Below are 23,329 nucleotides of genomic sequence, written 5' to 3' on the forward strand. Positions count from 1 at the left end.
GAGTGAAAAACCAAGAACTCAATCAGAGATGCAGGGAAGAATTGCAATGTAACCATGACTGGAACACAACGATCCAAAAGTGTAACAAAAGGAGAAACGGAAAATCAACAGGGCACAGAAACAACACAATGTTTTAAGCAGTAGTTCAATCTAATCCAACTTGAAACATTTTTTGTATTTATAGATACAGCCCTTCAGCCCACTGAGTCTGTGCTGACCAACAACCACCCATTTATACTAATCCTACATTAACCCCATATTCCCTACCACATCCCCACCATTCTCCTACCACCTACCGACACCAGGGGCAATTTATAATGGCCAATTTACCTATCAACCTGCAAGTCTTTGGCTGTGGGAGGAAACCAGAGCACCCTGTGGAAACCCACGCGGTCACAGGGAGAAGATGCAAACTCTACACAGGCAGTACCCAGAACTGAACCCGCGTCGCTGGAGCTGTGAGGCTGTGGTGCTAGCCATCTTTTAGAGATATGGGAGAATATTGTTCTTGTTCCATTAACAGAAATCAGATGTTTTAAAACTACATGTCTCCGATGGATCGTTCAAACTCAGAGAAATGTCACTGCCCTACACAACCTCCCTCCCTGACCTATTGAAATAAACACCCACAGCAATAAACAGGTCTCTGTGAACTCTTCAAAAAGAAACAAGGAAGTGATAGTGATAAGTACAAGCTGGCCTGTAAGGTTTAGTTTCTGTTTGAAATGTGTGTGAATTTGTTCGCTAGCTGTTGCCTGTGCTGTGAGTAATTGATTGATCGTGTCCCGGAGAATTTTATCTGACTTTGTGTTCATGTTTCTAACTGCATGATCCAGACAATAAACCCCCCAAAACTCACCTGCACCGTTGCAAGTACCAGTTCAGTCATTTACCAGTAATTTTCACATTGCACCGTCTGTGCAGGTCCCGAGTGCACCGAGCCCAGTCAACAAGTTACACAAGTTTATTACGGGGCAAAGGTTGAACTACCTCGCACATTAGAATTATTGTTCTCCATTGACTAATGCTTTACAGTGGAATTGTTTTATAGCCTTCATAAACTTCTACAGCTTAAAAAAAATCAAGACTACTTTTAAAAATAAGAAAATACAGTGTGTATCTGAAATATTGATATTGCTAATCCCCTGTCCTCTTGCCCACCAAAGCCTTCACTCAGTCAGACTGCACCCTGTCCTGTCACATGTAAATCGCTTGGAGACTTAAAAACCTCGTTCTTTTCTAAATTACCTTAAAAGACAAACGTCCAAAATACCATGTCTTTGTGCTATATAACCGATCTTTCCAATCCCCCAGGAAACACGTGCTCTAAAAAATGAACTTTGATCTGATAGGTCTGAACCTTCTTGCCGATCAAATTACTGTTTCCAGTTGTGTCATGTAACTGCAGAGTCTGGTTAGTCCTGTTGCAACTAGGTTCACAGTTCTACTAAAAGGGTTACCAAATAAATGATTAAACTCTCCAACACCAGCATGTCCATCCAGCAAACATTGACCCCATGTACAGTAATGTCGCTTATAGATGATTCCTGAGGATGTAAAATCCTTATTTCAGTTTAATGCTAATGTTGTGTTGCAATCATTTCTCACTAGAAATGCCAATCACCTAATCAGTTCCTTTTATAGAACATAGAACAGTACAGCACAGTACAGGCCCTTCGGCCCACGATGTTGTGCCGAACCTTTAACCGACTCTAAGATCAAACTAACTACCTACCCTTCATTCTACTATCATCCATGTACCTATCCAAGAGTCGCTTAAATGTCCCTAATGTATCTGCTTCTACTACCACTGCTGGCAACGCATTCCACGCACCCACCACTCTCTGTGTAAAGAACCTACCTCTGACATCTCCCCGAAAGTTTCCTCCAATCACCTTAAAATTATGCTCCCTGGTGATAGCCCTTTCCGCCCTGGAAAAAAGTCTCTGGCTATCCGCTCTATCTATGCCTCTCATCATCTTGTACCCCTCTATCAAGTCACCTCTCATCCTTCTTCGCTCCAATGAGAAAAGCCCTTGCTCCCTCAATCTTTCTTCGTAAGACATGCCCTCCAGTCCAGGCAGCATCCTGGTAAATCTCCTCTGCACCCTCTCTAAAGCTTCCACATCCTTCCTATAATGAGGCGACCAGAACTGAACACAATATTCCAAGTGTGGTCGAACCAGGGCCTTATAGAGCTGCAGCATAACCCGCGGCTCTTAAACTCAATCCCCCTGTTAATGAAAGCCAACACACCATACGCCTTCTTAACAACCCTATCAACTTGGGTGGCAACTTTGAGCGATCTATGGACATGGACCCCAAGATCCCTCTGTTCCTCCACACTACCAAGAATCCTGTCTTTAAGCCTGTATTCTGCATTCAAATTCGACCTTCCAAAATGAATCACTTCACACTTTTCCAGGTTGAACTCCTTCTGCCACTTCTCAGCCCAGCTCTGCATCCTGTCAATGTCCCGTTGCAACCTACAATAGCCTTCCACACTATCCACAACTCCAGCAACCTTCGTGTCATCGGCAAACTTGCTAACCCAGCCTTCCACTTCCTCATCCAAGTCATTTATAAAAATCACAAAGAGCAGAGGTCCCAGAACAGATCCCTGCGGAACACCACTGGTCACCGAGCTCCATGCTGAATACTTTCCATCTACTACCACCCTCTGTCTTCTATGGGCCAGCCAATTTTGTATTCAGACAGCCAACTTCCCCTGTATCCCATGCCTCCTCACTTTCTGAATGAGCCTACCATGAGGAACCTTATCAAATGCCTTGCTAAAATCCATATACACCACATCCACTGCTCTTCCTTCGTCAATGTGTTTTGTCACATCTTCAAAGAACTCAATAAGGTTTGTGAGGCATGACCTGCCCCTCACAAAGCCATGCTGACTGTCTCTAATCAAGCCATGCTTTTCCAAATAATCATAAATCCTGTCTCTCAGATTCCTCTCCAATAATTTGCCCACTACCGACGTAAGACTGACTGGTCTATAATTCCCAGGGTTATCCCTATATCCTTTCTTGAACAAGGGAACAACATTTGCCAGCCTCCAATCATCCGGTACTACTCCAGTGGACAGTGAAGGCGCAAAGATCATCGCCAAAGGCGCAGAAATCTCTTCCCTCGCTTCCCGTAATATCCTTGGGTATATCCCGTCTGGCCCCGGGGACTTATCTGTCCTCATATCATTCAAAATTTCCAGCACATCCTCCCTCTTAACCTCAACCTGTTCGAGCATATCAGCCTGTTTCATGCTGTCCTCACAAACGACCAGGTCCCTCTCACTAGTGAATACTGAAGCAAAGTATTCATTTAGGACCTCCCCTACCTCCTCCGACTCCAGGCACAAGTTCCCTCCACTATCCCTGATCGGCCCTACCCTCACTCTGGCCATCCTCTTGTTCCTCACATAAGTGTAGAACGCCTTGGGATTTTCCTTAATCCTACCCGCCAAGACTTTTTCTTCGAGGTATTGCATAATTTCACCAGAAAGGTTTCCACTCCTTCTCAAGACCCCAGCCGGCTACCACATCGCCGGCTATTGAGAGGGTTCACTAGGCTGATTCTTGGGATGAAGGGGTTGTCTGTGATGAAAGGGTAAGCAGGTTGGGCCTATACTCATTGGAGTTTAGAAGAATGAGAGGTGATCTTATTGAAACATATCAGATTCTGAGAGGGCTTGACAGGGTAGCTGCTGAGAGGATGTTTCCCCTCATGGGGAAATTTAGAACTAGGGAGCACAGTTTCGAGATAAGGAGTCTCCCATTTAAGATGGAGATAAAGAGGAATTTCTTCTGTTAGAGGGTTGTTAATCTTTGGAATTCTCTTCTCCAGAGAGTAGTAGAGGCTGGGTCATTGAATATATTCAAGGCTGAGTTAGATAGATTTTTGATCGACAAGGGAGTCAAGGGTTATGGGGAGGAGGGTGGCAGGAAAGTGGAGTTAAGGCCACAATCAGATCAGTTATGATCTTATTGAATGGCGGAGCAGGCTCGAGGGGTCAAATGGCCTACTCCTGCTCCTATTTCTGATGATCCTAGGTAAATCAGGGGCATGGATAAGAAATTGGCTGAAGGGTGCAAAACTGCAGGTAGTTGTTAGATGGAATTATGTCAGGCTCGGGTGCTTCAGGACTCAGTGTTGGTGCCATTACTGTTTCTAATTTACAGAAATTAGTTAGATTCAGAAGGTTTCAAAAATTCATCAAATTTGCAGAAGTTACCAAAATAAGGACAGTGGAATTTAAAGGAAGCAGCCCAGAAATTATAGTATGTGTCAGACAAAATATGTAGGTGGACAGTATAATGTCAGATGAAATTCAATGCAGACAAGTGTAAAGTACTGTGCATAAGGACAAAAAAATGGGCAATGCACAAACTCTGCAATATTGCCGAAATAGCTCAGAATGATGTTGGGAGAAGTGTAGAAGGCTTGGTAGATTCAGTGTGTCCAACTAATGAAGAGCAGCGATCAACAATCCAATAGAATATTGTACAAAATAACCAAAACAGAATATACAGGTCAGGGAAGTTGTGGAAAAATTGTATAGTGCTCTAGTCAGATCAGACCTGGCATACTGCGTCCAGTTCTGGTTTCCAATCAAAAGGGGAGATATTTAAGCACTGGAGGCAGTGCAGAGAAGAGCCATGAGGCTGATTGCTAAAGTCAAAGATCTGAGCTATGACAAAATGCAACAGAAGCTTGGGCTTTTCAGCTTAGAAAGGACACTTCTGAGAAGTAATCTTATAGAAGTATATAAGATACTTGAGGGCATGAAAGAATTAAAAACTGGGTCAGTACTTCAAATTAAATTGCCAAAGTAGGACAAGGGCCCATATGGTCCAAGTAGTAAAAGGTAAATTTTGGACTGATATCAGGATGTTCTTTACACAAAGGGTGATCGACAAATGGATTGGCCTTCTGATAGAGAAATGGAGGTGAAAACCCTGGAATAGTTTAAAAACCAACCGGATGGCGCTGTAGGGAGAATGTACATGTTTCTGAATGCATGATTTAAGATGGGCCAAAAGGCCTTCGTCATCTATAATTAGCCTGTGATCTTGCAAACTCTGCATTCAATATGGATTATACTGATAGGGGTTATCATTTATCTGCTTTTGGGTGGAATGCTCCAGAATTTTTTAAAAGTAAAACCAAAATTTCAGTTGTCTAATAGAAATCTGTTTTCTCCCTTTGGGTCCCAGTTATTTCAGCATTTTGTTTATAGGAAACAAGTTAATTGGAGGATTCGTATTATGATTTCACAGGAATGTTAAAGTTTCATTGTCAACGCACCCCAATGTTTTAATGTAATCTTTATTTTAAAAAAAATCAAAGCTCCAATCCTGTTCCTGGTTTAATTTTGGATGGGGTTTAAAGATCCATGGAGTTGTGGGATGGAGATCACCTTGGTCTGCTGGTATAGTCACTGTGAATACTAATTCTATGCATCAGCTGTGCGATCTGCTTGCCATATGTCACTCCAGTATGTCTGCACTACCCAGAGCTGTAGCAAATTGATGTGATCTCTGCTGAATGATAGAACCTTCCAAATGAAGACATATTTTCAAGACGTTTAAAAGAAATATAGAGCAGGAAGCTGTTTTGTGGATAAACCTTTATTTGTGTTGCTACTTACCTGCAGTGTTACCTTTCCCCTTAAACATTAGCTGAACACAATGGCCAGAATTTCCCAGTCCTGCACTTTACAGCCTGTGATTTTTCACCCATTAAAATATTTGGGTGGTAAATCTTTGGCTGGTGAGCGGAGAAGTAGGAAATCCTGGCTGCTACCTTTACTAATAAAGAAATCAGCATTGAGTTGTTTAATGTCACAGACAGGTAAAACATTCAATACAAGCAAGCATTTTTTTCTTTTTCTTTTTAAAGAAGGTACTAGAGTGTTTACAGAGGTTGCTGTTTGCAGACTAAAGTAAAAGCAAAATACTGCGGATGCTGGAAATCTGAAGTAGAAACAGAAAGTGCTGGAAATACGCAGCAGGTCTGGTAGCATCTGTGGAGAGAGAAACAGTTAACATTTCAGATCGATGACCTTTCATCAGAACTGGAAAAGGTTGGAAATGTAATAGGTTTTGAGCAAGTGAGCTGTGGGGGGATGGGGGCGGGGGGAAGAAAAACAACAGGGAAGGTCTGTGATCGGGTAGAGGGTGGGAGAGATTAAATGATAAAGATGTCATGGAGTAAAAGGCAAAGGGAGCGGTAATAGTTGTAGTAAAAGACAAAGCATTTGTCCAGAGAGAGTGTTAATTGTAAAATAATAAACAGCTGGAGAGAAGTACTCTCTGCAAGGGCGCCCAATTGCAAAGGGGGTAGTTATTTTCGCAACAAGGTAGATGATTTAAAGGCACAAATAGAGGTGAATGGGTATGATCTAATTGCCATTATGGAAACATGGCTACAGGATGAGCCAGACTGGGAACTGAATATTCAAGGATATTCGATATTTAGGAAGAACAGACAAAAAGGAAAAGGAGGTGGTGTTGCGCTGACAATAAGGGATGGGATCAACACATTAGTAAGGGAGGATCTCAGATCAGAAGAACAAAATGTGGAATCTGTTTGGGTGGAGCTAAGAAGCAGCAAGGGGCAGCAAACATTGGTAGGAGTTGTTTACAGGCCACCAAACAGTAGTGGTAGTGTGGGGCATGGTATTAATCAGGAAATTAGAGAAGCATGTGGCATGGGTAATACAGTAATCATGGGTGACTTCAATCTGCACATAGACTGGGTAAGCCTACTGAGCACGAATGCTGTGGAGGACGAGTTTCTGGAGTGTGTTAGGGATGGTTTTCTAGAACAGTATTTTGAGGAACTGACTAGAGAACAGGCTATTTTAGATCTAGTATAATGAAATGAAAAAGGTCTAATTAATAATCTTGTTGTAAAAGAACCTTTAGGGATGAGTGACCATAATATGATAAAATTTTACATTATGTTTGAAAGTGAGGTAGTTCAATCTGAAGCCAGGGTATTAAATCTGAACAAAGGAAATTATGAAGGTACGAGGGGCAAATTGGTTGAGGTGGATTGGGAAAATACATTAAAAGGTATGACAGTACATAGGCAATGGATAGTCTTTAAATAACTATTACATTATTTACAGCTTCAAGGCACAAAACCCCAAAAATAAAAGTCAGTCAACTGTGCCTAACAAAGGAAGTCAAGGATTGTACAAAATTACAAGAAAAGGCCTATAAAGTTTCCAGAAATATCAGTAAACCTGAGGATTGGGAGGATTTTAGAGAACAGCAAAGGATGGCCAAGAAACTGATAAAGAAAGGGAGAATAGAATATGAATGTAAACTAGCAAAAACATAAAAATGGACTGTAAAAGCTTCTAAAGGAACGTAAAAAGGAAACGTTTGGCACAGATAAATGTGGGTCCATTACAGGCCGAGTCAGGAGAATTTATAATGGGGAATAGAGATATGGCAGAGAAGCTAAATGATTACATTGTGTCTGTCTCCACTGAGGAAGATAAAATAAATCTCCCAGAATTAGAGATCCAATGGACTAGGGAGAATGAGGAATTGAAGGAAATTAGTATTGGTAAGAAGGTTGTATTGGAGAAATTAATGGGGCTGAAGGCTGATAAGTCCCCAGGACCTGATATTCTACATCCCAGAGTGTTGAAAGAAGTAGCTATGGAGATGGTGGATGCATTGGTGATCATCTTCCAAAATTCTATAGATTCTGGAACGGTTCCTGCAGATTGGAAGGTAGCAAATGTCATCCCACTATTTAAGAAGGGAGGGAGAGAGAAAACAGGAAATTACAGACCTGTTAGCCTTACATCAATAGAAGGGAAATTCTAGAATGCATACTAAAGGATGTGATAAATGGATACTTGGATAATAATGATCTGATTGGGCATAGGCAACATGGATTTATGAATGGGAAATCATGTTTGACGAACCTGTTGGAGTCTCTTGAGGATGTTACTAACAGGATTGATAAAGGAGAGTCGGTGAATGTGATATACTTGGATTTTCAGAAGGCTTTTGATAAAGTACCCCACTGGAGGTTGGTTAGCAAAATTAAAGCACATGGGATAGGAGGTAGTATACTGGCGTGGATAAAGGATTGTTTAACAGGCAGAAAACAGAGAGTAGGAATAAATGGGTCATTCTCACATTGGTAGGCTGTGGCTAGGGGGTTACTGCAGGGATCAGTGCTTGGGCCCCAGCTGTTCACAATATATATCAATGATTTGGATGTGGGGACCAAATGTAATATTTCCAAGTTCGCAGATGACACAAAACTAGGTGGGAATGTGTGTTGTGAGGAAGATGCAAAGCGCCTTCAAAGGGCTTTGGACAGACTTAATGAGTGGGCAAGAACATGGCAGATGGAATATAATGTGGAAAAATGTGAGGTTATCCACTTTGGTAGGAGGAACAGATGTGCAGAGTATTTTTAAATGGTAAGAGATTAGAAAGTGTAGATGTACAAAGGGACCTGGGTGTCCTCGTCAATAAGTGACTGAAAACTAACATGCAGGAGCAGCAAGCAATTAGGAAGGCTAATGGTATGTTAGCCTTTATCACAAGAGGATTTGAGTACAGGAGTAGTGAAGTCTTGCTTCAACTGTATAGAACCTTGGTTGGACTGAACCTTGAGTACTGTGTGGAGTTTTGGTCCCCTTACCATAGAAAGAATATTCTTGCCATAGAGGGAGTGCAACGACGGTTCACCAGATTTGTTCCCGGGATGGCGGGACTGTCCTATGAAGACAGACTGGGAAACTGGGCCTGTATTCTCTAGAGTTGCAAAGAATGAGAGATGATCTCATTGAAACCTACAAAATACTTAAAGGGATATACAGGGTAGATGCAGCTAAGATGTTTCCCCTGGTTGGGGAGTCTAGAACCTGGGGACACAATTTCCAAATAAGGGAGAAGCCACTTAGGACAGAGACAAGAAAAAATTTCTTTACTCAGAGGGTTGTGAATCTTTGGAATTCTCTGGAGGGCTGTAGAAGCTCAGTCATGAGCATGTTTCAAGTAGAGATTGACAGATTTCTAAATACCAGTGACAGAAAGGGATGTGGGAATAATTTGGGAAAAAGGCATTGAAGTGGATGATCAGCTATGATTGTACTGAATGGCGGAGCAGGCTCGATGGGCTGAATGGTCTACTCCTTTTCCTATGTTTCTGTGTTCCTCTATCCATAGCAAAAATATGAAAAACTCAGCGACTGTCTCTGGCTTATTCCGACTGAAGTTCCATCTTTCATGTTTCGAATCCACCCAGGATTACAGGTATCTCCGAGACATACTCTTAGTGCCATGCGCCACCACATGTACACACTCAGCCTCTCTCTTCCGCAGAACCCACTCACCTTATCTCAAAGCTGTCCAGTTTCATTTCATCCTGTGCCTTATCCAACGCTTTACCAAAAAACTTTTTCTCTTCCTTTAAGATGTCAAGGAATGCAAGCTCCAACAACTTATGGCTACCAATGTCCCTCCAGATCTTTCTTCCCCTTCACTTCATAGATAGAGTCCTTCCCTCCAACTCCATCCCTTCTTCTAATTTCAACGCTTACTGAGTATTCACAATACCCTCTGACATTTCTCTGTCTGATGCTGAACGATCTGTACTTAGCAAAGCCCTCAGCTTTATCCCTTTACGACTCCACGTCAATGAATTTTGCAATCAGCATGACTTTGAGCTCTTCTTCCATCGCCTTTGCCTCTGGGCTCACTTCTTTGACCAGGAACCCTCCCTGCGACCAGCAGACCCATTCACCTGCTGCCTGCATTCTCCCTCTACCTGGACCCCTCCCTCTGGCCTCTTACCCACTCTTGGTCATTTCATTGAAAACTGTTGGTCTTAATTAGCCGTCTTAATTTCTCTGCTCCCCTCACTCCCTCTCAGCTGTGTCCCTCTGGACTTGCTGCTCTCCGTTCTCTCAGGTCTAACCCTGATATTGTGTCAAACCTGCTGACAAGGATGGTGCTGTTGTCTGGCGTACAGACCTCTACCTTGCAGAGACTCAGCGCCAACTCAGACACTTCTTCCTACCTCCCCTGGACCATGACCCCACCACCGAGCATCAAGCTACTGTCCACAGGACTGTCACTGACCTCATCTCCTCTGGAGATCTTCCCTCTACAGCTTCCAACCTCATAGTCCCACAACCCTGAACAGCCCGCTTCTATCTTCTTCCCAAAAGCACGAACATGACTATCCCGGGAAACCCACTGTTTCAGCCTGTTCCTGCCCCACTGAACCTATTTCTTTCTATCTTGATTCTAATTTTTCTCCCCTGTCCAGTCTCTTCCTACCTACATCCCTCTGCCATTTCAATCATTTTCAGTTTCCTGGCCCTAACTGCTTCCTCCACTATGGACATCCAGTCTTTCCACACCTCCATCCCCAACCAGGGCAGTCTGAGGGCTCTCCACTTCTTCTTTGAACAGACGCCCAACCAGTCCCCATCCATCACCACCCTCCTCCGCCTGGCTGAACTTGTTCCCACATTGAACAATTTCTTCAACTCCACTCACTTGCTTCAAATAAAAGGTGTTGCTCTGGGTACCACATGGGTCCTAGTTATGCCTGTCTTTTTGTGGGATATGGCAAACGTTCCTTGTTCCACTCCTACTCAGGCCCCCTTCCCAACTCTTTTTCCGGTACATTGATGACTGTATCAGTGCCACTTCCTGCTCTAGCCCCGAACTGGAAAACTTCATCAACTTTGCTTCTAATTTCCACCCTTCTCTCACCTTTACATGCTCCATCTCTGACACTTCCCTTCCTCGACTTCTCTGTCTCCATCTCTGGGAATAGGCTGCCTATTAGAGTCATAGAGTCATAGTGAGATACAGCACTGAAACAGGCCCTTCGGCCCACCAAGTCTGTACCGACCATCAACCAACCATTTATAGTTTTCTTCTTTGGCCTCCTTGTCTCGAGAGACAATGGGTAAGCGCCTGAAGGTGGTCAGTGGTTTGTGAAGCAGCACCTGGAGTGGCAAGAAAGGCCAATTCTAGAGTGACAGACTCTTCCACCGGTGCTGCAGATAAAATTGGTCATCGGGGCTGTTACGCAGTTGGCTCTCTCCTTGCGCTTCTGTCTTTTTTCCTGCCAACTGCTAAGTCTCTTCAACTCGCCACTCTTTAACCCCGCTTTTATGGCTGTCCGCCAGCTCTGGCGATCACTGGCAACTTTCTCCTACGACTTGTGATCAATGTCACAGGACTTCATGTTGCGTTTGTAGACGTCTTTAAAGCGGAGACATGGACGGCTGGGTCTGATACCAGTGACGAGCTCGCTGTGCAATGTGTTCTTGGGGATCCTGCCATCTTCCATGCAGCTCACATGGCCAAGTCATCTCAAGCGCCACTGGCTCAGTAGGGTGTATATGCCGGGGATGTTGGCCGCCTCGAGGACTTCTGCGTTGGAGATACGGTCCTGCCACCTGATGCCAAGGATTCTCCGGAGGCAGCGAAGATGGAATGAATTGAGACTTTGCTCTTGGCTGACATGCGTTGTCCAGGCCTCGCTGCCGTAGAGCAAGGTACTGATGACACAGGCTTGGTACACTCGGACTTTTGTGTCCTGTGTCAGTGCGCCATTTTCCCACACTCTCTTGGCCAGTCTGGACATAGCAGTGGAAGCCTTTCCCATGCGCTTGTTGATTTCTGCATCGAGAGACAGGTTACTGGTGATAGTTGAGCCTAGGTAGGTGAACTCTTGAACCACTTCCAGAGCGTGGTCGCCGATATTGATGGATGGAGCATTTCTGACATCCTGTCCCATGATGCTCGTTTTCTTGAGGCTGATGATTAGGTCAAATTCGGTGCAGGCAGCTGCAAACCTGTCGATGAGTCTCTGCAGACACTCTTCTGTGTGGGATGTTAATGCAGCATCGTCAGCAAAGCGGAGTTCCCTGATGAGGACCTTCCGTACTTTGGTCTTCGCTCTAAAACGGCAAGGTTGAACAACCTGCCATCTGATCTTGTGTGGAGGAAGATTCCTTCTTCTGAAGACTTGAACGCATGTGAGAGCAGCAGTGAGAAGAAGATCCCAAACAGTGTAGGTGTGAGAACACATCCCTGTTTCACGCCACTCAGGATAGGAAAGGGGTCTGATGAAGTGCCATGAGGACCATCAACCACCCATTTATACTAATCCTGCATTAATCCCATATTCCCTACCACATCCCCACCTTCCCTCAATTCTCCTACCACTTACCAACACTAGGGGCAATTTACAATGGCCAATTTACCTATCAACCTGCAAGTCTTTGGCTGTGGGAGGAAACCGGAGCACTCGGCGGAAACCCACATGGTCACAGGGAGAAATTACAAACTCTGCACAGGCAGTTCCCAGAACCGAACCCGGGTTGCTGGAGTTGTGAGGCTGCGGTGCTAACCTACCAACTGCCACAGCTACCTCAACTACACTTCCTCACACCCTGCCTCCTGTAAGGACTCCATTCCATTCTTCCAGTTTTTCTGTCTCTGTCGCATTTGTTCTGATGATGTAACCTTCCACAACAGCGCTTCTGATATCTTCCTTTTTCCTCAACCGAGGATTCCCCCCCACTGTGTGGTTGACAGGGCCCTTAACCATGTCTGATCCATTTCTTGCACTTCTGTCCTCACCCCTTCTCCTCCCTCCCAGAACTATGACAGAGTTCCCCTTGTCCTCACTTTCTACCCCACCAGCCTCCACATCCAAACGATCATCCTCCGCCATTTCCGCCACCTCCAGCATGATGCCTCTACCAAACACATCTTCCCCTCCCCTCCCGTCAGCATTCTGAAGGGTCTGCTGTCTCCGCAATACCCTGGTCCACTCCTCCATCTCCCCACAGCACCTCGTTCTCTTCCCACAGCACCTTCCCATGCAATCGCAGGAGGTGTAACACATGTCCTTTTACCTCCTCTCTCCTCACCATCCAAGGCCCCAAACACTCGTTCCAGGTGAAGCAGCGATTTACTTGTACTTCTTGCAATTTAGTACACTGTATTCACTGCTCACAACGTGGTCGCCTGGGGAGACCAAACGCAGATTGGGCGCACACTTTGTGGAACACCTCCGCTTAGTCCGCAAGCATGACCCTGAGCTTCCAGTTGCTTGCCACTTTAATTCACCACCCTGCTCTAGCCCACATTTCTCTCCTCGGCTTACTGTAGTGTTCCAGTGAAGTTCAACGCAAGCTTGAGGAACAGCACCTCATCATCCAAATAGGCACTTTACAGCCTTCTGTTGAGTGTTTCCAGCACTTTCCGTTTTTATTTGCCATTTTCAGAAGTGAGTTTCCCTAAAATTCAGGCAGTGAGGGACAAAGAGCATGAGAGGTAAAGAAAAAGAAAGACTTGCATTTATATAGCGCTTTTCGCAACCACTGGACATCCCAAAGCACTTTACACCCATCGAAGTGCTTTTGAAGTGTAGTCATTGTTGTAATGCAGGAAATGTGGCAGCTAATTTGCATACTGCAAGATCCCTCAAACAGCAATGTAATAATCACCAGATAATCTGTTTTTGTTACGTTGATTGAGGGATAAATGTTGGCCAGGACAAAGAGTATAATTCCCCTGCTGTTCTGTAAAATAGTGCCATGGGATCTTTTATGACCACCTGAGAGGGCAGACAGGGCTTTGGTTTAACAGTTCATTTGAAAGATGGAGCTGAATGAAGCTTTATAAGTGGTAGAGGACATGTGTATTGATACCAGAGCTTTGTCATACATTGGCCAACTTTGTGTGGTCATTAAAATTCTTACACTGTGTAGTAGTTTTTGAGGTGGTGGAGGTTGTACTGACTGCGTCTGCCACCTCCTCTCAGACAGCCTTTATCATTCTCTCATGGTGAAGAATGTTGCCTTTTTGGTCCCACTTCAGAGTTGTCAGCTTTTTGAGAATACACACTTTTTTTGAAGCTGTAGGATTCCCAAGCTGGTACGTATGAGTCCATATTCCTGTCAAATACCATCTCCTCTATCACCAGCATGCACACAGTCCATCTACCTGTTCCTCCATTACCAGCATATGCTCAGCTCCTCTACCAGTTCCTTCATTACAAACACACACAACGATTCACTCTTGCATATCAGCTCCTCCATTCGCAATCTGTAATTCCTAGTGTAACTCAAAAATATTGCAGAACATTGAAAAGCAATCATTACTCTGAATTACACAAGAGTTTTTATTTTTGTAGTGGTTTGTAAAGTCAAGCTTATTTGTTGGACACTTTAGCACCCCAAAATATCCTGGGAACTATTTGTAAAGCTCAGTCTTGAACTGACTCAAAGACACCAGGAAAATACTTTCATAATATACTATGGTTTCTTCATTATCTATTTTAGTAAATGTGAAAAATCAATATTCCAGTCCACTTGTATGAACCTGGAGCTTTATTGACTATTTTGGTGATGTTTGTCAGTTTGTGATAACAAATCTCAGTGGATGTAGTTAGTTTTTCATTTGATGATATCTGCAATACACATCAAGTTTAAAACATTTTCAGCAATGTCTATTTCAAACAAAATAAGGCACTTTAGAAGCTGGCTTCCCAGATTTATAGACTTGTAAATTAGAGCCTAAATTTTTGGGCCAACAAATTTTATTAACCAATTTATCAGTTTGCATACATATCAACAGTCACTGCACTTCACAACAATTCTAAGCAACATGATAAGCCACCATATCTCACCCTCTTTTTAACATTGCATATTTTTCGTTCTTTAATCCTGTCTCTCAAATTTGTTGTAATGTGTTAATAAAGTTTTCATTCTTAGCAACTAAGCCTAATTTATCCAGCACCTGCCTTCATATTATATAATTTAGAGAATTAGTCAGGAAAGGATTGAACTAGTGAGGTTAACAGCAAAATTGCTTATGTAACTGTTTTACATAACAGAGTTAGTGAGAGAGCATTTCTCACATACTGAACATATTTATTACTCAGGATTTGTGCTCTGTGGATGACCCCCTGCAATGATTCCACGATGAGTTTGCAGAAGGATTCGAGTGCTCTCTGTCAGATTCTCAGTAGGTCACAATCTCCTGTTGCACCACCTCCATTAAAATCTGCAGTTTGATAGTGAAAAGATCTGGAACAGCAAGCAGAAACACTCTGTAACTAATGTTGGAGCACAAATACAAGTGGAAGGCATTAAAACATATTTAAAATAATCTCACCAAATAAACAGAAGGATGTGGAAATTAATGATGATTCTTTTCAAGTATTTAATTATCAAAAGGACTATTAATGGGCCCAATTACTTCTTTAAACAATAGCATTATAGATTGCAGATGTATGTTAGCCTTGCGGTCCTGGCACTGAACTAACAGTCCTCCAGTTGTGTTTGAATCCCACAGTAACACATTATGAAACTGAATTCAATAAATTTGATCATTTTGGGCTAGCACCAGAATAAATGAGATTTATAAAACATCAGATGAATTTTATGCACTGAACAAATGTCAAGGCTAAGGCAGAGCATACTTTAAATTCTTGCACTTAAACATTGTCAAGGCACTTTGTACTTCGTAAATGCAAGAACAAATTGAATAAATCCTGAACAAGATAAAGGAGATTATTTTTGATTGGTGTGATTTTGATGCTGGTATTAATCTATTTATTTTAAAAGGTGGTCAGAAAATATAGACTGTGTCATAAACTGTGTCACATTGTTTTGTTACTACCATCTGTGAATGACATTAGGATCATCAAGATCCTTGTGTAGGTGGGTGACCACAAGGGTTTACTTGAGGGCATTTTATTCAATGACATGTAGTCATTATTTCTACATTTTTTTGCAATTCATTGTATTGAATTTTTAACCTGGACCTGATGTAACAAATGAAGTCAATCTTTCTTTTTTTTCTCCTCTGTTCTCTCTCTTGTCATTTTGAAAAGAATGCAAAAAGTGACAGTGATCTTTAGCTGGAATGAGACGGAGTCCAACCCAGGTGGTGATATCCAGAAGACAGAACATAACAGGGGTGATGATATATTGGTAGTAAAGGGGTTATTTGTAGAAAGGTTCCAAGTAAAATTCTTGAATTTAAACATGTTTAATTAAGGAGAATTTTTTGTAACATGAGTGCTGTTGCAGAGATATTTGATAAAGAAAAGAGGAACTAATTTAACTATAAGTGAGTTGTGAGGAGGATGCAGAGAGACTTCAGGGTGATTTGGACAAGTTGAGTGAGTGGGCAAATGCATGGCCGATGCAGTATAATGTGGATAAATGTGAGGTTATCCAATTTGGTAGCAAAAACAGGAAGGCAGATTATTATCTGAATGGCTATAAACTGAGAGAGGGGAATATGCAGCGAGACCTGGGTGTTCTCATACACCGGTCGCTGAAAGTAGGCATGCAGGTCCAATAGGCGGTAAAAAAGGCAAATGGTATGTTGGCCTTCATAGCGAGAAGATTTGAGTACAGGAGCAGGGATGTCTTGCTGCAATTACACAGGGCCTTGGTGAGGCCACACCTGGAATACTGTGTGCAGTTTTGGTCTCCTTATCTGAAGAAGGATGTTCTTGCTATAGAGGGAGTGCAACGAAGGTTTACCAGACTGATTCCTGGGATGGCGGGACTGACATATGAAGAGAGATTGAGTCGGTTAGGATTATATTCACTGGCGTTCAGAAGAGTGAGGGGGGATCTCATAGAAACCTATAAGATTCTAACAGGACTTGACAGTGTAGATGCAGGAAGGATGTTCCCGATGGTGGGGGAGTCCAGAACCAGGGGTCATAGTCTGAGGATACGGGGTAAGCCATTCAGGACTGAGATGAGGAGAAATTTCTTCACCCAGAGATTGGTGAACCTGTGGAATTCGCTACCACAGAAAGCAGTTGAGGCCAAAACATTGTATGTTTTCAAGAAGGAGTTAGATATAGCTCTTGAGTTTAAAGGGATCAAAGGATATGGGGCGAAAGCGGGAACAAAGTATCGAGTTGGAGCCATGATCATAATGAATGGCGGAGCAGGCTCGAAGGGCCGAATGGCCTACTCCTGCTCCTATTTTCTATGTTTCTATATGTTTTTATATTGGCAGGAAAAAAGAAAGAAGCGCAAGAAGACAGCCAACTGTGTAACAGCCCTGACAATCAATTTTATCTGCAGCGCCTGTGGAAGAGTCTGTCACTCTAGAATTGGCCTTTATAGCCACTCCAGGCAATGCTTCACAAACCACTGATCACCTCCAGGTGCTTACCAATTGTCTCTCGAGACAAGAAGGCCAAAAAAGGAGACATGTTTCTGTATTCTTGAGATTTTCATTTCTTGTTATTTGCTATGAAAAGTCCCACCCTGAATTGGTAGGACAGTGTGCCCAATTGAAATTCTAAAAGGGCTTGATGAATTAACTAGGAAATTGAATAATTCAATGTTTTAAGTAAGCCTAGTTGACTTCCGCAAGTGCTCTGATTGTGAAGTCAGAGAAAAGGTCTCCTGACTGCTTGCCACTCCATCCCGCTGCTCCCGACTGCTCACCACTCCATCCTGTTGTTCTCTACCATGCTCGTTGGCTCGCCATTCCCTCTGCAGCTTACTACCCGCCTCACTGCCCGGAGGTTGGCGGGGATGGAGCGAGAGGCGAGGGGGGGAAGCAGCGATGCTGGGAGTTAGCGGCGAGCAGTCGGGAGCAGTGGGATAGAGTGGTGAGCAGGTGGGCACAGGAGGAAGCGGGTACTGCTGGAGGGGATGGAGGCATTGATCAAGGGAGGGAGTGAGGTACTGTTGCTGGGATGGAGGTAGCGATTGCGGGAGGGAGTGAGGTACTGTTGGAGGGGATGGAGGTAGCGATCGCGGGAGGGAGTGAGGTACTGTTGGAAGGGATGGAGGTAGCGATTGCGGGAGGGAGTGAGGTGCTGTTGGAGGGGATGGAGGTTATGATCATGGGAGGGAGTGAGGTACTGTTGGAGGGGATGGAGGTAGCGATCGCGGGAGGGAGCAAGGTTCTGTTGGAGGGGATGGAGGTAGCGATCGCAGGAGGGAGTGAGGTATTGTTGGAGGTGATGATCAAGGGAGGGAGCGAGGTACTGTTGGAGGAGATGGAGGTAGCGATCGTGGGAGGGAGTGAGGTGCTGTCGGAGGGGATGGAGGTAGTGATCACGGGAGGGAGTGAAGTGCTGTTGGAGGGGATGGAGGTTATGATCACAGGAGGGAGTGAGGTACTGTTGGAGGGGATGGAGGTAGCGATCGCGGAAGGGAGTGAGGTGCTGTTGGAGGAGATGGGGGTAGCGATCGCGGGAGGGAGTGAGGTGCTGTTGGAGGGGATGGAGGTAGCGATCGCGGGAGGGAGTGAGGTGCTATTGGAGGGGATGGAGGTAGCGATCGCGGGAGGGAGTGAAGTGCTGTTGGAGGGGATGGAGGTTATGATCACGGGAGGGAGTGAGGTACTGTTGGAGGGATGGAGGTAGCGATTGCGGGAGGGAGTAAGGTACTGTTGGAGGGGATGGAGGTAGCGATCGTGGGAGGGAGTGAGGTACTGTTGGAAGGGATGGAGGTAGCGATTGCAGGAGAGAGTGAGGTGCTGTTGGAGGGGATGGAGGTAGCGATCGCGGGAGGGAGTGAGGTACTGTTTGAGGGAATGGAGGTGGCGACCGCGGGAGGCACTGAGGTACTGTTGGAGGGGATGGAGGTAGTGATCGCGGGAGGGAGTGAGGTACTGTTGGAGGGGATGGAGGTAGTGATCGCAGGAGGGAGTGAGGTACTGTTGGAGGGGATGGAGGTAGTGATCGCAGGAGGGAGTGCGGTGCTGTTGGAGGGGATGGAGGTGATGATCACGGGAGGGAGTGAGGTACTATTTGAGGGAATGGAGGTGGCGATCACAGCTATTGAGGAGTGAAGCAACACTTGGACATCATTACGTCTGATGTTATTACCTGGTGACATCACTGTGCGCATGTGTGGACTCATATTGGCCAGTCGGCAAATGTTCGGATGCACAGATGATGTCGGCGATCGCTCTGTGCAGGTTCTGCATTGTCAGGAGACTCTCCGAAACTTTTACAATTGAGGGATGTTGCAAGTTCTTATGAGGAAGGGTATGTTTAATGAGGCACTGCTCCCAGTGTGGAGTCTTGCCTGATGAGAACCTGCACTGGAGAGTCAGCTACAGAGGTCAGCATGCCTAATTTGCATGCTTTTGATGATCTGTTAATTAACGTTAATCACTGGAAATTTGGGAACATTGTTAATTGGACATCCTGTGCCAGATACTTCAATTCCTACCTCACAATATTTGCACTAACGTTCATGAAGTACTTTCATTTCCCATTATTCATCAGGTCTTTTGAATCCTTTATTTCAGTCCTAATACACAGCAGCAGGAGCAACAACAACGTGTATTTATATAGCACCTTTAATGTAATATCACTGCAAGGCACTTCACAGGAGCTTTATTAAACAAAATATGACACCGAGCCACCAAAGGAGCTATTCGGGAAGACGTCTAAAAGTTTGGTCAAAGAGGTAGGTTTTAATGAGTGTCTTAAAGGAAGAAAGTGAGATAGAGAGGCAGAGAGGTGTAGGGAGAGAATTGCAGAGCTTACGGCCTAGGCAACTGAAAGCATGGCCATCAATGGTGCAGTGATTAAAATCGGGGATGCCCAAGAGGCCAGAATTAGAGGCGTGCAGAAATCTGGGAGGGTTGTGGGACTGGAGGAGATTAAAGAGATAGGGAGGGGCGAGGCCATGGAGGGATTTGAAAACAAAGAATATAATTTTAAAATCAAGGCATTGCTTAACCAGGAGCCACTGTAGGTCAGTGAGCACAGGGGTGATGGGTGAATGGAATTTAGTGTGAGTTAGAACAAGGCCAACAGAGATTTGGATGACCTCATGTTTTCAGAGGGTGGAATGTGGGAGGGCAGCCAGGAGTGCATTAGAATAGTCAAGCCTAGAGGTATGAAATTACAGGTATGACTTTACATCTGTACTTACAAGCTGCTTTTCTGCAAAAGGCTGGTCCTTGAGACCGGCGTACCACAAGGTAATAGACAGGTACACCAGATAGGGTTAAGGCACAGCCAATCCCAGTATTGATCGGGTCAGAGTAAAGAGATGTGACTACAATGAACAGGCATGTTACTGTAAAGATTCCAGGAATGATGATAGGAACCTAAGGAGATAAGAATGTTCTTTATCAGCTTACTTGCCAGTTACTTTTAACAGCAGTATTATTTAACTGCTTCATAACAAAACATTGTTTGATAATTTATTAATATGTAATAAAATGTACATGCTGTGTTATAAAACACATTCTGTTTTAAAAAAAATAATATAAGCCTTGATCTTGTGAGATCGGAAAGATTGATGATGTGCTCAGCATGACACAGGCACACCTGTACTGGCAGTTGTTGCAGTTTTGGGTTTTTATTAGTGGTGTTTCAGAGCTGTCTTCTGCTTAATGAATAACTTATTATACTGTACCTTGAATGGACGATGTAGACCTGGCTGTTTGTAACGGTGTCGGATGAGTCCAAAGGTTACAAGCCCCATAAACAACCAGCGGGGAAAGCTGTTTAAATTCAGCAAACCATACAGATCACCAATGAAAATCATCAAAATGACCATTGGATACTGAGGAAGATACAGAAATAGTTTACTAATACTGGAGGAAATGCACTAAATACTTGATTACAAAAAGCAGGACAAATCTAATCTGGCCAATTACCATTTCATTAGCCTACTCACCATCAGCAGAGTGCTGGGAGATGTTGTCGACAGTGCTATCAAGCAGCATTTACTCACCAAAAATCTGCTCATCGATGCTCAGTTTGGGTTCCGCCAGGGCCAATTGGCTCCAGCCTTCATTACAACCTTGGTCCAAACATGGACAAAAGAGCCGAATTCCAGAGCTGAGGTAAGAGTGACTGCCCGTGACATCAAGGTAGCATTTGACTGAGTATGGCATCAAGGAAAATTGAAGTCAATGGGAGTCAGAAGGCAAACTCTTGAATGGTTAGAGTCATACCTAGAACAAAGGAAGATGGTTGTGGTTGTTCCAGGCCAATCATCTCAGCCCAGAACAACGCTACACGAGTTCCTCAGGGCAGTATCCTAGGCCCAACCATCTTCAGCTGCCTCATCAATGACCTTCCATCCATCATAAGGTCAGAATTGGGGATGTTCGCTGATGATTGCACAGTATTCAGTTCCATTCGTGACTCCTCAGCAATCTGTCCATGCATGCAGTGAAACCTGGACAACATTCAGGCTTAGACTTATGAGTAGCAAGTAACATTCACACAAATTCCAGACAATGACCGTCTCCTACAAGACAGAGTCTAACCATCTCTCCATAACATTCAACGGCATTACCATCACTGAATTCACTAACAATGACATTGTGGGTGTCACCTTTGACCAGAAACATAATTGGAGCAGCCATGTAAACATTGTGGTGACATGAGCAGGTATTTTACAGTGACTGACTTACCTTCTGACTCCCCAAACCCTGTCCACCTTCTACATGGCACAAGTCAGGAGTGTGATGGAATACTTTCCGTATGCCTGGATCAGTGCATCTCCAATAACACTCAAGAAGCTCAACACCATCTAGGAAAAAGCAACCTGCTTGATTGGCACCCAATTCACCACTTTGTCTGCAGTGTGTACCATCTACAGGATGCACTATAGCAACTCGCCAAAGCTTCTTCGACAGCATCTCCCTACCCCACGAACTCTACTGCCTTGAAGTATAAGGGCAGCCTGTGCATGGGAAAACCACTACCTACAACTTCCCCTCCAAGTCACACACCATCCTGACTTGGAACTATATCACCTTTCCTGCATATTCGCTGAGTCAAAATCCTGGAACTCCCTACCTAACAGCACTATGGGAATACCTTCACCACACAGACTGCAATGGTTCATGAACAATTCTCAAGGGCATTTAGGAATAGGCATTAAATACTGGCAGTGAATGAATCTGCAGGATAGTGCACACCCTTGATTCGATGCAATTGAATGGATGCCTAAGAGGGAGGTACTGGAAGAATAATCGATTATTAGGAGGGAGGTATATCAGGGTAATAGTTGGCTATATGTTTTTATCTCTGGAGATGATTAATGTGATAGCACAAGGTGTTAAACACTGCAGCAATGAGTGAGCTTTAATTGCTTAGACGGAGCAGACTATTACTTTCCCAGTAAAGAAACTACAATTTCTATGTAAAAATGACCTTGCCATAGTATTTCGTGCCATTGCCATATGGGAAATTTTTTTGCCTTTAAAAATTGCAGTCAGGGAATGGCTTGGCTCAATAAAAATTACATAACATTGTTATGAAACTCATTGCACTCAATGGCATCATTGGAAAATCAATGCTACTGCCAGAGACGAGTTCGAAACGAGCCACTGATCCTAAAGAGGGCTCATTAGGGGGTGTTTTCCCAGCCACTTGGAGATGGGGTTGGAGAAAGTGGAGCTGGGAAAATTTTTAAAAAGTGCGTCGGGCCAGCTCGCCGATGTTTTCCTGTCTCCGACCACTTTTCTCAGGGGCATGCTGTGTGCCCAGAAGGCAACCCACCCAGCAGCAGCGGGAAGCCAATTAAGGCCATTACAACAGCAATTAACTGGCATTTTCCCAGGGCAATGGTAGTTTGCCAGAAGGGCAAGGGACCTGCACTGTGTCTACAACCCATTTCCTCACAGGAGTCGAGAGGACTGAGCGCCATGAAATGAATATGCAGGGTTATCTTTAAATGAGCAAATAGATTTAATTCAGCATATCTGCAGGCCAATGCTATCAGGTAGAGTCATTTCCCCTGAAGACTGATCCATCTGATAGTTCTGGGTGTCAGGATATGTTCCAGCAATAGTAGCGCGCCTCCTTCTTGAGATGCCCTCTCCATTTGCATTCATCTGAGCAGTGCACACCATTTTAAGTGGGGCTGCCCTTCCCTTTGGCCGCTCTGATTGTCCTACACCGTCCCTAATTGGGCAGTGGTCCTGGAGGTGGACAATTGAGAAGTGCCCAATGTCCCGCCACTCATTCTTACGGGTTCCCAACCCGGAATTCATCCTGATGTTAAGCATGCTAGCGGAAAAATTCAGCCCATTGTATCATCAAAATGCATTGCATTGTCCACATGTTGTCTACATATCAGGGTGGATAATATGATCCTGGTGCAATGCTTACAGGACGACAATTCTTTAGGTTTTGTGTGTGTTTACACTGAACTGAGCTGCCCTTGTGCTATAATTCAATGTCAGCTCACTTAAATATTAGCATAGCACTCCCAGTACACAGTGAATAACTTACTATGGAAGAATAGGTCTGGAGGAGCAGGGCTGTAGATTGC

At 44.2% G+C, this 23,329-nt stretch overlaps 2 protein-coding genes across 3 annotated transcripts in view; both read right to left on the reverse strand.

Moving 5' to 3' along the window:
- The window catches only part of zgc:136858 (uncharacterized protein LOC678543 homolog), a 102,872-nt gene extending 101,906 nt beyond the window's left edge, over window positions 1-966 (reverse strand). Inside the window, 1 exon segment of the mRNA XM_068050750.1 lies at window positions 860-966. The gene's annotated coding sequence lies outside the window, so the exon portion shown is untranslated.
- Window positions 967-14,604: 13,638 nt separating this feature from the next.
- LOC137379638 (cystine/glutamate transporter-like) overlaps window positions 14,605-23,329 on the reverse strand; it is an 81,522-nt gene continuing 72,797 nt past the window's right edge. Inside the window, exons 10-12 of one of the 2 annotated variants that reach the window (XM_068050751.1) lie at window positions 20,453-20,602; window positions 19,964-20,141; window positions 14,605-15,112 (exon numbers count right to left, since the gene is read on the reverse strand). In XM_068050751.1, the coding sequence (XP_067906852.1) occupies window positions 15,048-15,112; window positions 19,964-20,141; window positions 20,453-20,602 (393 nt within the window). In that variant the 3' untranslated portion in view covers window positions 14,605-15,047. The remainder of the gene's footprint in view (window positions 15,113-19,963; window positions 20,142-20,452; window positions 20,603-23,329) is intronic. The other variant, XM_068050752.1, reaches the window with a different exon arrangement.

Source organism: Heterodontus francisci, chromosome 18, assembly GCF_036365525.1.
Source record: "Heterodontus francisci isolate sHetFra1 chromosome 18, sHetFra1.hap1, whole genome shotgun sequence".
NCBI classification, from domain to species: Eukaryota; Metazoa; Chordata; class Chondrichthyes; order Heterodontiformes; family Heterodontidae; genus Heterodontus; species Heterodontus francisci.